At 42.7% G+C, this 16,378-nt stretch overlaps 1 protein-coding gene across 6 annotated transcripts in view; it reads left to right on the forward strand.

Annotated features, from left to right (window-relative positions):
- Positions 1 to 16,378, forward strand: part of PTPN3 (protein tyrosine phosphatase non-receptor type 3) — a 530,936-nt gene that overhangs the window by 455,253 nt on the left and 59,305 nt on the right. For all 6 annotated transcript variants that reach the window (XM_077269560.1, XM_077269564.1, XM_077269563.1 and 3 more), the window contains 2 exons: positions 3,244 to 3,400; positions 4,056 to 4,213. In XM_077269560.1, the coding sequence (XP_077125675.1) occupies positions 3,244 to 3,400; positions 4,056 to 4,213 (315 nt within the window). The remainder of the gene's footprint in view (positions 1 to 3,243; positions 3,401 to 4,055; positions 4,214 to 16,378) is intronic.

Consider the following 16,378-nt stretch of genomic DNA (forward strand, 5'->3'; position numbering starts at 1 on the left):
CCAGCTATGGTGGCCTATTAGACTCAGCCAGCAGCAGAGTCTAACAGGTGATCTGTCCGTAAAGCTGAAAGGTCTCATGCATTGCAATACATGTGTATTGCAATGCATGAGACCAGTGATCAGAAAAATACAAATTTAGGTACCATACAGGGACTAAATAAAAAAAAACAAAGAAAAACAAAAAACTTAATCCTAAATAATAAATATTAAAAAAAAAATCACAAAATAAATAAAAATGAAACAATATTAAACCAATAAAAATGTATAGTTATGTAAAAACAAAAGTAAACAAAGTACACATATTTGGTATCACTGTGTCCGGAACGACCTGATTTATAAAACTGTCACACTAGTTAACCCCTTTAGTGAACTCAGTGAAAAAAAATAACTACCGTAAATAAAAGTTGCCTTACAGCTTCATCAGTGGAGAAATAAAAAAGTTATACATCTCAAAATATAGCAATGCAAAAACAATTTTTTCTATAAAATAGTTTTAATTGTGTAAAAGCGGCAAAACATAAAAAACAATATAAATGTGCTATAAATGTTATATCACTGTGAATGGAGGCAAAAAGAACTCTATTCCATTGCTGGTTTTTGTTCATTCTGCCTCCCAAAAATCTGAATAGAAAGCAAAAAAACATTGTGTCCAAAAAATGTTGCTAATAAAAGCACGTTCCTCAAAAAACAAACCCTCATGTGACTCTGTCGGCATACATATAGAATAATTATAGCTCTCAACATATGGTCATGCAAAAACCTTTTATTTTTGTATAAAAAATGTTTTTTTTATGTAGCCAAACATAAAAAAATGTATAAATCTGGTATCTCTGTAATTGCAACGTCCTGAAGAATAAAGTTGTCTAATCACTTATACCACACAAGGAGCGGCTTCAAAAATGAATCAATTCTGGATCTGCTGCTGAATTGTTCACTCTGCCTCTCAAAGATTTCTAAACCACATTTATCATCCACATGATTGGCATTTCTATAGCAATCAGAGCCTGCTTAATCTACGGGGTGCATGTTTCCAGGTGCGCAAGCTAGACATATTGTATGGGCAATACAATGTACGGGCACTACAATGTAATGGCTGCTACAATGGAAGATTGCAATTTTAACTTTGCAACATCCATTACTGCTTTTTTCTGGAAGATTCTCAGAGTCAAAATCATCACTGTACGGTAGATTAATTCCCAGAGGGATGTAATTTCCAAAATGTGGTCACTTGACATGGGACCTGCTCTTCTGGCACTTGGGGCTCTGTATATGGAGCCCACAAACTATTCTATGATGATTTGTTCTCCAAGAGTCAAACGGCGTTCGTCTCTCCTGAGTTTCGTCATGTGGCTAAGCAGTACTGGACAAACACATATGTTGTATTGCCATGTTCAGCAGAAATTGTGACACTTTTTGGTGCCATTTTAACCTATTTCACCTTGTAAAAAATGAAAAATCTTGGGCTAAAACAATGTTTTGTGGTAAAAATTTAATTATTGTCTCTTCACTGCCAAATGTTATAAATTTGTTAGGCACATGTAGTGTTAATTTGATCACTGCACCCCCACATGAATTCATTGGGAAGTGTAGTTTGTAAAATGAGGTCACTTATGAGGGGTTCTACCAATGTTACATGGCGCTTCTACAATTCTGTGCTTTGCATTGTGCCTCAGAAGTAGTTTTCAACCACTTTTGGGACATTGGCGTTCCTAGGAGAAATTGCGTAACAAATTGTACTGTTCTTTTCTCCTATTGTCCCTTTTGAAAATTACAAGCCTGCGGTCAAAGCAACATTTTAGTGGAAAAAATTGTAAAATTTCATTTATTTAGCTCAATATTACACAAGTCTGTGAATCACTTGAGGGTTAAAAAATACTCACTGCTCCCCTAAATGAATTTCTTGAGAGGTGTTGTTTCCAAAATGGGGTCTCTTATGGGGGTTTCTGCTGTTTTGGCATGTCGGGGGTTCTTCAAATGTGACATGGTGTCGCAACCTATTCCAGCCAAAACGGTGCTCCTTCCCATCTGAGCCCTGCCATGCGCCCAAACAGCAGTTTTGTACCACATGTGGGGTATTCGTGTATTCAGAAGACATTGAGCAACAAATGTTTGGGTCCACTTTCTCCTTTTAATCTTGTGAAAATTCTAAATTTGGGGCTAAAACAACATTTTTGTGGGAAAAATGTGATTTTTTTTTTGATTTTTTTTTTTTTACTAAACGGTACAACTTTATAAAATTTTGTGATACACCTGGGGGTTCAAGGTGCTCACGACACATCTAGATACATTCCTAATTTCTAATTTCAAAAATGGGGTCACTTGTGGGGTGGTTTCTAGTGTTTAGCTACATCAGGGGTTCTGTAAAATCGACATGGCATCAGCTATCGATTCCAGCCAATTTTGCATTCCAAAAGTCAAAAGCCCTGCTGTGTGAACAAACAGTACTTTTCCCCCACATATGGGGTATTGATGTACTGAGGAGAAATTGCACAACAAATTGTATGGTGCATTTTCTCCTATTGCCCTTGTGAAAATGCAAAATTTGGAGCTAAATTAAAATTTTTGTGGGTGCTTTAATTCCTGTGAAGCACCAATCTCGTTTTGATAACTTTGAGAGGTTCAGTTTTTAGAATGGTGTCACTTTTGGGTATTTTCTGTTATTTAAGCCCCTCAAAGTCATTTTAAATGTGATATGGTCTCTAAAAAAAAAGGGTTCTGTAAATTTTGTTGTAATAATAGTATATAACATATATAATATATATGTAAAATAAAATGGCAAAACTATCGTCCTAAATTTACCACTAACATGAAGTACAATTTGTCATTAGAAAAACCAATCTCAGAATCTCTGGAATTTGTGAAGTATTCCAGAGTTATTACCGATAAAAAGTGACACTGGTCAGAATTGTAAAAGTGGCCTGGTCATGAAGGTGAAAACAGGCTCTGGTGTGGAAGGCTTAACAGTTTTTACATCATTTTAGCATAAAAACTTGTACACTTTGCAAAATGTTACAAAGTGTGAATTTTGCAACTTTTTTAAAAAGTTGCATTTTAAAAAAAATCAGCCTAAAACATCTGGAAAAGCCACATTAATGTAAAAATCTGAATGCTAACTGAACCACAAAAGTCAACTTAAAAAAAAAAGTCACAAAATTGTGTGATGATGAATTTGTCGCATATCACTAAGTCATTAATTGAGAGGTATTAAAAATAAATGTACATTTTTGTGCAATTCTTACATAGGCAGATACGTGTTCTCCAAAGCTAATGGAAGGCGATCAAATTGTGCTCATCAACGGACGAGATATCTCCGAGCACACACATGACCAAGTGGTTATGTTTATAAAAGCCAGCCGGGAGTCCCACACAAGGGAGCTTGCTGTACTAGTCAGGCGGAAAGGTATTTGTTTGGGCACATTTTTGTCATTTGTATTATAACATTATCTTACTATGTATTACTATATAAGGTTTCAAGACTTGCTTTAATTTCTTCAAAATATGTTAAGAAGCGAATCACTGCATTTATTTAGATAATAGTCATTGTCTGCTTGATTCATGGAAATTTCTTGAAGGGTGTATGGCCTGCTTTAGTCAGATTGTGGATACAGCTACAGTAGTTACAATAGTTGCCAATGTATGCTTAAAGGGAGTCTGACACCCCAAAATACATTTTTAATGGCTGTATAAGGTGTTGTAGGGGAATTTGCGCCTATAGTAACCATACTAGCACTGTACCTGGTCCTGTTGTGCGTGTTCTCCTCCCTGTCTCCTTTCTTCTGATGCTGCTGTCTACACCAATACACCTGGAAGTGCAGAAAGGAGGAGAATATGCGCCTGTGGCAACACATACGCCGACAGCATTGAGACAGTGCAGACACAATAAGGGCTCAAGTAGTCTCACGGTAGTCTTACTACTTCATTACATTAAAAGGGATGCAACCCAAAATCAATACAGACATGACATGTATACTGATCTTCGATAGTTGCTGTACCAGAGCGGTCAATGTTGTCACGTTAAAATGATTGAAAAGGAATAATATGGATTTATTTTTCAGTTGTAAAGCCATTTGGAGAGCTGAAATCAGGCGATGATACAGACTATCAGGGTTTTCCACCAGCCATTCTACCCACCGATTACTGCGACACATTGCAGGGATCAATGGAGCAACTTACTAAAGGCCTTGAGACTGGAATAGTTCTCATTCAGTTTGAGGTTAATTTTATTTTTATTGTTCATGTAAAACTGAATGCATTCTTTTCTCCTTGACATGCCATGGAAATTATTGTCAGTGTCAATGTAAATGCTGCACAAACTTCTGTAAAGTACAAATAACCACGTGAGTGGAATTTGTGAATTCACAATAACATGTAACTGGTCACGACTTTTTCAACATTTGCTTCACCACACATTTTATTTGAGTCCTTTGTGGTGCAGGACACACAGCAATTCATTTTGAATTAGACAGCAGCTTCACTGTGTCCTGTCACGCCGTTGTACTGCCCCAACCCCTACCATTTTGGCCTAGCTGGTCAAAACTGGAGTAAATATGCCAAAAGTTTACATCGTGCAAACATTTTACACATTTCAAAGCATTTTATGCCAGAATTCTAGTGTAATTTGTTTGATGAATGGATGCTATTGTGTTTTCAACATGATTCATTTTAGTCACGGACACCCGTCTAGCTCATCATATCTGCAGTTCATGAATTGAAGCCATACAATGTCAGTGATAGTCATCGGAATCGGGGCTGTTCAGGTCTAGTAAATAAAGTGATTACAGTTAAAGGGAATCTGTTAGCAGGTTTTTCCCATATAATCTGAGAGCGGCTGAAACCCTGATTCTAGCGATGTGTCACTTGCTGGTCTGCATGGTCTCCTTTTGATACAATCAATTTTCTCTGTTGCCGATCCAGCAGTGTTTGGAATCAAAGTTTGATGTAGCATGTTGCAGAGCTCAGATAGATAACCCCACCACACCAGGCTCTGTATGTAAATAGCCTGTTGACCGCGAGCTGCTTATCAAGGGGCATGGTGAGACCACTTAGTGCAAGAGAGCTAGTCTGGTCAGTGAAAATATCCTGGTTATTAAAACAGTCATTGTATGAAAACAGCTCACAGCCCAATGAGTGACACATTCCTGAATCTGTGAATCAGCCCCTACATCATGCTGTCCTCAGATTACATAGCAAAAACTTGCTGACAGTGTCCCTTTAACCAATTCCCAACATACTCCGTATATGTAAGGCGCTGCAGAAGCTGCATTCCCGCAAACCACCGTACATATACTACCTGAGGATCGTGCGGGCTCACGCTGAGTTCTGCCTAGATCTAATGTGGGTGTCAGTTCTTTATGAGAGCTGACACCCTGCAGCAACGCCTAGAGTCAGTGCTAGCACCGATCACGAGTATTTGACCTTCTGATGCCCCTGTCAATAGTGACAGTGTCATTAATGGACAACGCAGAGGGAGGGACACTGTATCTGCTCCAATCACCACAATGGGATCTCTTTGCGCCTATGATCTCCATGGTGACCCCGGGCAAAAATATGGCTGCAGGGAAATCCAGGGATGGTTGCCTGTAAGCTCCTGCTCATAGCAGGAACTGACATGTCTACTTCCTGTGTGCAAGATGCTAATCTAATGCGATGCAATGCAAATGCATTGTAGAATATTAGATCAACGATCAGTCAGTCGAAAGTTGATGTCCCATACTGGGACAGGCTAAAAAGAATTACAAAATATTTTAAAATATGTCAAAATAAAGGGAAATAATAAAAAAAATTAATACCGGTAAATACATTTATTTATGTAAAAACAAAAATAAACAAAACTACACATTTGGTATCGCCACATCTGGAACGACCTGACCTATAAAACTCTCCCACTAGTTAACCCCTTCTGTGAACACTGTAAAAAATAAAAGAGGCTAAAAGCGGAATAAAACACTTTCAAAAAGACGAATGTAAATAAAAATGGTATCTCAGAAAACGCCATCTTGTCCCGCAAAAAAAAGTTGCCGAAAAGCTCAGTCAGCGGTAAAATATATATATTATAGCTCTCAGAATAAAGTAATGGAAAAATTAGTATTTTCTCTATAAAACAGATTTTTTTTGTGTGTAAAAACAACAAATATAAAAAATATAAATGTGGTATCTCTGTAATCATACTGACTATGTTTTGTTAATTCTTCCTCTCAAATATTGAAATAGAAAGCGATCAAAAAATGTAATTTGCCCAATAATAATACCAATAAAAAAGTCAACTCATGCTCCAAATAACATGCCCTCACATGACTCTGTCGGCCGATACAAAGAAAAATTATAGCTATCAAAATATTTCAATAACATTTTTTCAATTTTCAATAAAAATCTTCTTGTAGTGCGTGACAGCAGCCAAATATAGAAAACTATAAAAATCTGTTATCTCTGTAATCACACCGACCCAAAGAATGAAGTTGCCTAATCACTTAAACTGCACGAGGACTGACCTAAATAATAAAACCAATTCTTCTCCTGCTGTTGATTTTTTTCACTCTGCCTCCCAAAGATCACAGTAAGGCTCTGCTCACATTTATCCTGTGCTCTGCACTGAGCATGTACTCTCAGGTTTCTCAGTAAGTCTGAAATATGTGATTCCCAATTATAAGGCAGATGGAGTCACTCTGGTTGCCGTCTGTCTTATGATCCGGAGGTTTCCGTCATTTTAGGGTATGTTCTCACGGTCAGTAAATGCTGCGGGTTGGACACTGTGTTCATCTGCAGCAGCCAGATTTTGCAGCATAGTGGATGGAATTTCAAGAAAGTTCATCTCCACTATGCATGCACGAACACCTCCGGCTTCCCTGCAGATACGGACATGCGGCACGTCTTTCCAGACCACAGCATGTCTATTTATCTGATGGAGACTCGGTCTCCACAAGATAAATATCACCAGTCCAAAGTATTGGGTGCGGTGATTCCCAACGGTACAATGAACAGATGCGGAATCACCTGCGTTCAATATCCGGCAACGCTTTAGACGGAGCAGACATGTGTTGCTTCCAAAGTGCTGCCGATTACTGACCGTGGGAACACACCCTTAGATGTTCGTAAAAGCGTGGCTGGCCAGTTTTGTACATTTTTAAAAAGGACACTGCTGAACAGATGCCAGACGGATTCCAGAGGGACTCTGCTGCCTCGTTATAGTATATATATTCCTTGGGGGTTTCATCTGAGTGATGTCAAAAACTGCGATATAAGAGCTCAGCTTGGAGCGCCGGATAAATGTGACCCCAAAGGTTATGTAAAATGTTCCCAATAAAAGTTTCAACTCAATCCACGAAAAAAGCAAGTCCCTACTCAGGTCCGTCATCTGTCAATGGAGATATGGGGGGCTTTCATGTTACTGGTAGTACAAAGTCTCTAGAAAAGTTAAATGGCTCCTCACCCCCCAAAAGAAATTCAGCAAATTCTGCACTCCTAATTCCAAATGGCCGCCTACCTTCTGAGCCCCAGTGTGCCTAAAGCACATTTAGAGTTCACATGTTTGGCATTTCTGTAGCGATGAGAGACCAACTAATTTACTGGTGCATGTTTGCAGGAGCACGAGCTGGGCACTACAACATACTGGTGAATACAACATATTTGGCACTACAATGTCTGTTTGCAATTTCACTCGGCAACATCCACTTCTGCTTCTTTCTGGAAAACACCCATAGAGACAAAATTAACACTACACTTACAGATAAATACCAAAAGGGTATAATGTACAAAATGTGGACACTTGAGGGGAGATTATGCTCTTCTAGGACTTAAGGGCTCTCTATACAGAGTCTGCAAACTATTCTGGGAAAATTTGCACCCCAGGAGGCAAATAGCGCTCCGTCCCTCCCTAGTCTCACCGTATGGCTAAGCAGTACTGTACAGCCACATATGTAGGGTATTTCTAGGTCAAATTTTGATGCCATTTAATATGATCACTGTTTCCACTGTTTAGGAGCTCTCCATTACACCCGCAGATAACTCAAGCAAAGTCTACGTTTCAAAATGTCACTCCTTCCTTTCAGAGAACTGTTGTGCGCCCAAACAGTAGTTTTCGCCTATGATTTTTTTCTAAAGAATTACATTTTTTTTTTATTTTCATGGCTCAAAATTATAAACTTCTGTGAAGCACCTAGGGGTCCAAGGTGCTTCACCACTCATCTAGAGAAGTACTTTGAAGGGTTTAGTTTTCATAATGCTTACACTTGGGGAGGGGGGTAGTTTTCACTGTTAAGGCACATCAGGGGCTCTCCTAACCTGACATGGCGTCCGCTAATTTTTCCAACAAATTTGTATTCAGAAAGTCAAACGACGCCCCTTCCCTTCTGAGCCCGCAGACCACTCCAGCAAAGACTGCATTCCAAAATTTTGCTCCTTCCTTTCTGAGCCCTGCCGTGTGCTCAAACAGTAGTTTTCCTCCACATATTGGGTATCGACGAACTCTGGGGAAATTGCACATCAAATTTTGAGGTCCAAAAGTAAAATTTTTGTGAAAAAAGTTAAATGTTCATTTTTTCCTTCCACATTGCTTCAGTTCTTGTGAAGCACCTGAAGGGTTAATGCTCTTCTTGAATTTTTGTTTTGAGAACCTTGAGGGGTGAAGATTTTACAATGTTGTCCCTTTTGAGTATTTTCGGTCATCTAGACCCTTCAAAGTCACTACAAATGTGATGTATTCCCTAAAAAATGGTTTCTCCTTCGCCTTATTGGGGGACACAGACCGTGTGTATGCTGCTGCCACTAGGAGGCTGACACTAAGTGATACAAAGAAAGTTAGCTCCTCCTCTGCAGTATACACCTTCCTGCTGGCTCTCAGCTAATCAGTTCTTGCTTAGTGTCTGTAGGAGGCACTTGGGTCTATTTTTAGACCCCACAGTTTTGGTTTTTTTTTTCATTTTTAGTTTTTTCTGCAAATTTTTATTTTTTAATTAACAGAGTGAAGGGGCGACGGATTCCTTTCTAGGGTTCGCTCTCCCCCGAACCATCAACAGGCGAGTATACCTCCCCGTACCTCTCCTGCGACGACTGGGGCACGCCTAATCTAAGCTAGGGCGACGGTTCCTATACGGTCCCGATCTCCCCCCGTAAGAAGGCGAGCACATAGAGTATACCTCTTATGTGCATCTCCTGGGCTCCACCGCACTCAAGCCCTCACCTTGGCGTCATGTAGTCCCCACAGTAGCCGTAAGTCCCCTGTGGCAGGCACAGCCATAAGTCCCCTGCGGCAGGCACATATGAAGATGCACAGATGCTTTCCATTCCTCGGCTAAGGGAGGATCGACTGAGCTTATTCCCTCACAATGGAGGCTGCATCTCTGCTCGGTGGCGGTGAGTAGTTCTCTTCCTCACGCTGCCTGCATAGGAAAGTGCGGTCCGGGTCCCGGGGGAGAGGCCACGCTGGCTGGACGCCAGCGGCGATCACTCGGCGCTATGTCGCGGCTGCCGGTGCACTCCGCCGGCAGGCTCCATAAATTTAGTCCCCGGCTTTTTCAGCCGGACTAGGCCACAGTTAAAATCCCTGCCCATCGCCAGAGCCCTGCCCTCTACTCAGGCGCTTCTTGCTCTGAACGAGAAGAGCCCTGCAAATCTCGGGCGCCATCTTGAGACTCCACTTCTGCGGGGAGGGGGCGACGGATCCTTTCAAGACTCCGATCTCCCCCGAATCATCAACAGGTGAGCATGCCGAGTATACCTCCCGTACCCTCTCCTGCGACGTGGGAAACCATGCCTGAGCTCACTTCCGGGGCGACGGTTCCTTCATGGTCTGGATCTCCCCACACCAGCAACAGGTGACCACACGGAGTGTCGCCTCCATGTATCCTCTCCTGGAGCCAGGCCTATTACCGGACAACTGGCCCTGTCCACCCAGACTGAATTCCATGGATGTACAGAGGCCCCTCTCTATGGCGTGCGAGCAGCCCCCACTGTCCCACCACTGTGAAAGCGGATGGCACAAGGAGGCGGACAATTCCTCTCCATCTCCCTAACAAAGGGATGATGGATTGAGGTTTATCCCTGTACCGTCCACGCTGCACAGAACAGTGCTGAAACACACATCCACGGCGGCTCCATGCCAGGATGCGTACCGATGGTGAGTGGATCCATCTTCAGAGGGATATCCACATGCTGTGGCCCACCTCCCTGAGGTAACGCTCCAGCCAGCTGCAAAAATTTAACCCCTGGCTTCTGCCGATGTGTAGGCCGCATCCCGGAAGCCGCGCCCTAAGGTGGCTCCGCCCGCTTTTCTGGCGCTTCTTGCCTGGTACTACATCAGTACTCATGTAAGGAAGTACCAGACCTAAAGCCTCACTGGTCTTAAAGGCGCATGACCAGTATTCCCTGGTCTTAAAGGCACACGGCCAGTATTCCCTGGTCTTAAAGGCACATGACCAGTATTCCCTGGTCTTAACCTTCCTCTAGTGTTTTAAATGCATACAAATTCTACATACATTTGTTTATTGCATCAAGACTTTTTCAGGAACTTATTTTAAAACAAAATACACTAAAATAAAACTATTTTACTAAATTGTAAAATGCTCTTATTAAAATTATAACATTTGTGTTGTTGGGGTCAATTTCGACCCAGGTCTAATATAAGAGTAAAAAAACAATAATAAGTCCCAAAACTGAACTCATAAACACAATGTAAACCAAGAGCCCACAGCCAGCTCTACCTCCAACAACTTGTTAGGGACATGTCCAGGCATGTATGGCCAAATCAGCTTAGAGTTGGTACTTTGCAGAGTATACATCTCCAGTTTACACATGCAACAATGAGGAGAAGATTTGATGTAAGCCAAATTCTGGATTATATCTTAGATGATAACGAATCAGAGGACACACAGCAGTAACCTGATACAGATTAACAGGTTTCTGAGGAGGAAGATGATGTGGAGTATCAACCGGAAGACACAGACAGTTCTGATCAGTCTGATGAGGAGGTCACTGGTGCTGAAGCTGCTCCCGCTGAAAGATTCAAATCCAAAAGTGGCAAGATCAGTTGGAGCTCTGTACCTCCTGATGTACATGGCAGGGCAGATGCTGCAAATGTCATAAAAATTACCCCTGGGATGATAAGGATTGCTGTGACAAGAGTAAGTGACATAAAGACATGTTTTGATCTGTTTATGCCATTGTCAATAAAAAGTCATTATTGCTATGACAAACCTTGAAGGAAAAAAAGTCCACGTCAACATGTGGAATCACCTTCATGATGATGTCCTGGATGGCCTACATTGGTGTTCTTCTCCTTGCTGGAGTGTACAAATCCTGCAATGAGGCCACTGATAGTCTCTGGGACGCATCGACAGGCAGGAATATTTTCCGGGCAACAATGTCACTTCAAAAGTTTCAAATGATATCAAGAGTCCTCAGATTTGACAACAGACACACCAGAACAAAATCTGACAAACTTGCTCCCATCAGGGATGCTTGGGAGAAATGGGTGCAGCTCCTTCCACTGATGTTCAACCCAGGGCCAGAGGTGACAGTAGACGAACGTTTTCTCCCTTTCCGCGGAAAATGCCCCTTCCGGCAATACATGCCAAGTAAGCCAGGCAAATACGGCATAAAAATCTGGGCAGCCTGTGATGCAAAAACTAGCTATGCGTGGAATCTACAGATTTACAAAGGCAAGTCTGCAAGTGACATCCCTGGAAAAAAAACAAGGAAAACATGTAGTCCTTGATATGACTACTGGACTGCGGGGTCACAACATTACTTGTGACAATTTTTTTTATCAGCTATGACCTTGGACAAGAACTTCTCAGGAGGAAAATCACCATGGTGGGCACAGTGGAAAAAAAACAAACCTGAGCTGCCCGCTGAATTGTTGCAGATGAAGGACAGGGCTCCACTTTCCTCAAAGTTTGTTTTTACAGACACCACCACTGCTGTTTCATACTGCCCCAAAAAACAACGGAATGTGGTACTGATGTCCACACTTCACAAAGATGCAGCTTTGTCATCAGGAAGTGACAAAAAGCCCAGAATCATCCTGGAATATAACAAAAACAAAGGAGGCGTGGACAAGCTGACTGCCACCTACACTTGCCAGCGAATGACTAGGAGATGGCCAATGGTTGTATTTTACAACATCCTTGATGTGTCAGCATGCAATTCATTTGTGTTGTGGACCAACATTCACCAAGGATGGAATTCAAAGAAAAAAAACAAGCGGAGGATGTTTGTTGCGGAACTAGGAAGATCCCTTGTCAAGGCGCACATTGACCAAAGGGAACGAGTGCCCCGAGACCCAGCCGCTGCAGCCTTGGTCCGACAACTCCAGAGCTCAACAAGTGCTTCGTCCACACCCACAGCAATACAAAGAGCATCATCACCAGCATCCTCCTCAACCAGCCCTGCCTCAACATCAACCACAACAGCCACAACCCCAATGAGACCACCTGATTCTAAAAGAAAGAGGTGTCAGGTCTGCCCTAGCAATAAGGACAGAAAGACAAACACATCGTGCTTTGCCTGCAAAAAATACCTCTGCAAAGAACACACAAAAAGTGTCACTTTTTGCCACACATGCATCTAAATACTAATGCATCTAAAAACTAGTACTTGATTTCTGTTGATTTGATTTGCTTGATTGATTGTTGTTTGTTTGTTTGACCTAGAAAAGCTACTTTTTATTATTATTGCTATTAATGTTAATATAATTTTCACCTTTTATTTGTATTAATAAAGTTCTATAAAAAAAAAAATCATTTTTTTGCCTTTTTCATAAAGTAGTTAGATATGGGTAAAAATTGACTCGTAACACCATAGATGTTACTAGAGTTAATATTATAAAAAATATATATGTATATTTTTCTTACATTTAAGAAATGTGTTCTAAAACCCTTCAGTAATAGTCAGGTAATATAACAAACTTTTTTAAGTTTATGTTATTCTCTTGAGGTTCATTTGACAATATTTTTATATTGAAAATGAAGGGTATGCTCTCAAATGAAAGGCCCAGGGGGCCACAACAAAAATATTATAATCAATCCTTCCATGGATGAGAAACCCTAACAAGGTAACTAAGGGGTAAGAAACAAATTAGATCATAAATAACTGTTTTTAGGGTATCCTAGGGGTGATTTAAGACACTGGTCAAAACCGACCCGTTAACATAAGAAAGAGTAACAGAAAGCTAACACTAGGAGGAAGGGTTAAAGGCGCATGACCAGTATTCCCTGGTCTTAAAGATGCATGACCAGTATTCCCTGGTCTTAAAGGCGCATGACCAGTATTCCCTGGTCTTAATGGTGCATGACCAGTATTCCCTGGTCTTAAAGGCGCATGACCAGTATTCCCTGGTCTTAATGGCGCATGACCAGTATTCCCTGGTCTTAAGAGCGCATGACCAGTATTCCCTGGTCTTAAGGGCGCATGATCAATCCTAGGAGCCCTCCGCCGCCGACCCCAGCTTATCCCAGAGCACCTAGTTTCTCCTCAGTGGACTTCGTCACTGACCGCAATCCATGGTTCTCTGACCAAGAGATTGAATCCGTCCGGGTACTCTCTGTGGCTCGGAGTGCTCGCAGGACCGATATACATGGTCCCTATCCTACATGGGAGCCGTCGGCTAGCAGGGGCCACAAGTATACTAGAAACATACAGGCATCTAGAAACATACAGGCACAGGGGCATCGGTTTTGGCATTAAAGGGGCACTTCGACTCTAGAAAATGGAAGTTTTTCGTTTCCTGCTCCCTCACCAATGATTTCATGACAACAAGGCTCTGAATATGGACTGGATATTGCGACGTGCCGGAGCTTCAGAGAAGGAACCATCAACCAATCTCGCTACATTGACGAGGACTCTGGTTCTGCTCTAGACTACGCAGTGTCCCTCATAAGGAGACTAAACTCCCTCGTAGAGCATTTGCCATTCAGTCCGGATAAGCGATTCACTGGACTGAAGCCTCTACGTGGGATGCCATGCCTGGTCTGATTGTTAAGGGCGACGGGTCCTTTAAAGGTCTTCGATCTCCTCACACATCAACAGACAAGCACACAGAGTGTCGCCTCCATGTATCCTCTTCTGCATCCAGGCCTAACGCCAGACAACCTGTCCTGTCCACCCGGAGACCTGAACTCTGTGGATGTACAGAGCCACCCCTTTTTGGCGTACGAGCACCCCCCTCTGCATCACCACTATTTAGCGGATGATGCAAGAAGGCGGACAATTCCTCTCCACATCCCTATTAAGAGGTTGATGGATCGACGGTTCTTAATTTTTATCTCAGCACCGTCAAAAGAGCGGCGATGGCAAGAGACTATGACCTGCTAGATGCAGCCGCGCATTCTGCCACTTGGCAGATTAACCGGGTAGAATCTCCTGTGGTATACTGACCAGTATCCCTGCCCGATGTATCATCAGTTAAAAATACCACGGACTGTCAGATAACAGATCTGGTTCGTTCCATCTTGCGGCTTCGGGTTCAGCGCTCTATCCTCCCTAGCCGCCACATGGATTGCTAGAGCAATGGTCCCCTGGCTGGAGACCTTAACTACCTTGATTCACACTTTTTTTTACAGAAGACAGTACAACTGGCCAATCAAATCTTTTGAGCTCATCCCCTCATTTCATTTGATTTGCTAGGAGGGTTCTGAGGAAAAATAATGATGACAATGGAGCGGTTTCCTTCTCTCCGCTCGTTTTCAGCAAGTCAAACAGACAATAGTCTCTGAGCACCTTCTTCATCCAGGGCCTTTCTCCCAGTTCAGTGGTTATTAGTAACTACCAATGCAGTCTTCTTCTCCCTATCATTGCTCTGGAGATCCGAACGGTAGTCCTACAGCAGGTCCACTGCCTTCTGGCGGGTCACCCCATCCGAATTCAATTGGATAATGCCATGGCGGTGCCATACGTCCATCATCTAGCAGGTACCCATGGTCAGGCGCCATGACCGAGGTACATCACATTCTCTGATGGGCCAAGATCTATCATTCGGTGCTCTCGGCAGTATATATCCCAGGAGTAGAACTCTGGACGGCAAACAAATTCAGCCATCAGGGTTCTGCCTCAAGTCAGTGGGAACTTCACCCCGAATTCTTCCATCAGATCTGTCTTCACTGGAGCTCTCCAGTTGTAGATCGGATGGCGTCCAGACTGAATGCCAATGGACTCGAGTTTGTGGTTCGGCCTCGAGATCCAAGAGCCATCGCTCTGCACATTCTGGTTCTGCCGTGGTACCAGTTTCCATAACTCCCCTACCACTACTTCCGAAAGCCTTTCAGAAGCAGAAAGGGCCCCAGTGATCCTCCGAGATCTGCACTGACCACGTCAGTTTTTGTTTGCGGAGCTAGTATCTTCCCGCTTTATTGCAGCAAAACTGCAAGTAGGGACTTTCTCACAGGGAGTTTTCACACGTAGTCCTTCTCTATCGCATACCGTTAGATCATTGGGACCTTAATGGTTCTAGGAGTCTTACAGTAGACTCCTTTTCATCTGGGCAGACTTTACTATCAGGGAAGGTCACCCTTTTTTCTCTGCGATATCCTCACTCTGATGAGTCTTCGGAGCTAGCTGATCTGCTCTTTCAGACTTTTTTTCCCTTATTACCTTCAAGGCAAGGTTGTCCTCAGGCCATCCCCATCCCTTGTTACCAAGGTGGTATTGTATTACCACTGTTATGAGGGCTTAGTTCTTCTCTCATCTCTTTCGGCACCAGTCCACAAAATGGAATGAGTTCCCTATATTCTGGACGAAGTGAGTGCTCTGAGTAGGTACATCTCGAGGATGGCGTCCTTCCGAAGGTTAGATGCTTTATTTGGGCTTCCTGATGGTAAGAGGAAGGCTTCCTGACGTTTTCAGGAAGGGTTTAGCCATTTCATCGGCCATGATAGCCTGGTGGATTCGTTTCACCATCCAGGAGTCCTTCCGTACTAGATGTCAGCCTATCTCCCTGTCTATCGAGGGTTCTAGGCACCAGGCGTCGGCAAGGCACGCCTTCAAGCTTGTGGATTCGTCCAGTCTACATGCATTCTTGAAGCACTATAATCCCCACACTTCCACAGATGTGAGTCTGGGCAGGCGGACTCTGCAGGCCGCGGTGGCGCACTTGTAAGTAGCGGTTACACAGGGCCTGATCTGATGTCGTCCCCACCCAGGGACTGCTTTGGGACTTCCCACGGTCTGTGTCCCCCAATGAGGCGAAGGAGAAATAGGGATTTTTGTGTACTCACCGTAAAATCCTTTTCTTCAAGCCAATCATTGGGGGACACAGCTCCCACCCTGTTATTAGCTTATGCTCGTTTTTATAATCTGACATGCTATACTGTCATATATAATATGACATGCTATACGCTCATATGTTGTTATTGATCTCCTACTGCTTTTGCACCGAACTGGTTAGCTGAGA

The sequence above is a fragment of the Ranitomeya variabilis genome, chromosome 6 (genome assembly GCF_051348905.1).
Source record: "Ranitomeya variabilis isolate aRanVar5 chromosome 6, aRanVar5.hap1, whole genome shotgun sequence".
NCBI lineage: Eukaryota > Metazoa > Chordata > Amphibia > Anura > Dendrobatidae > Ranitomeya > Ranitomeya variabilis.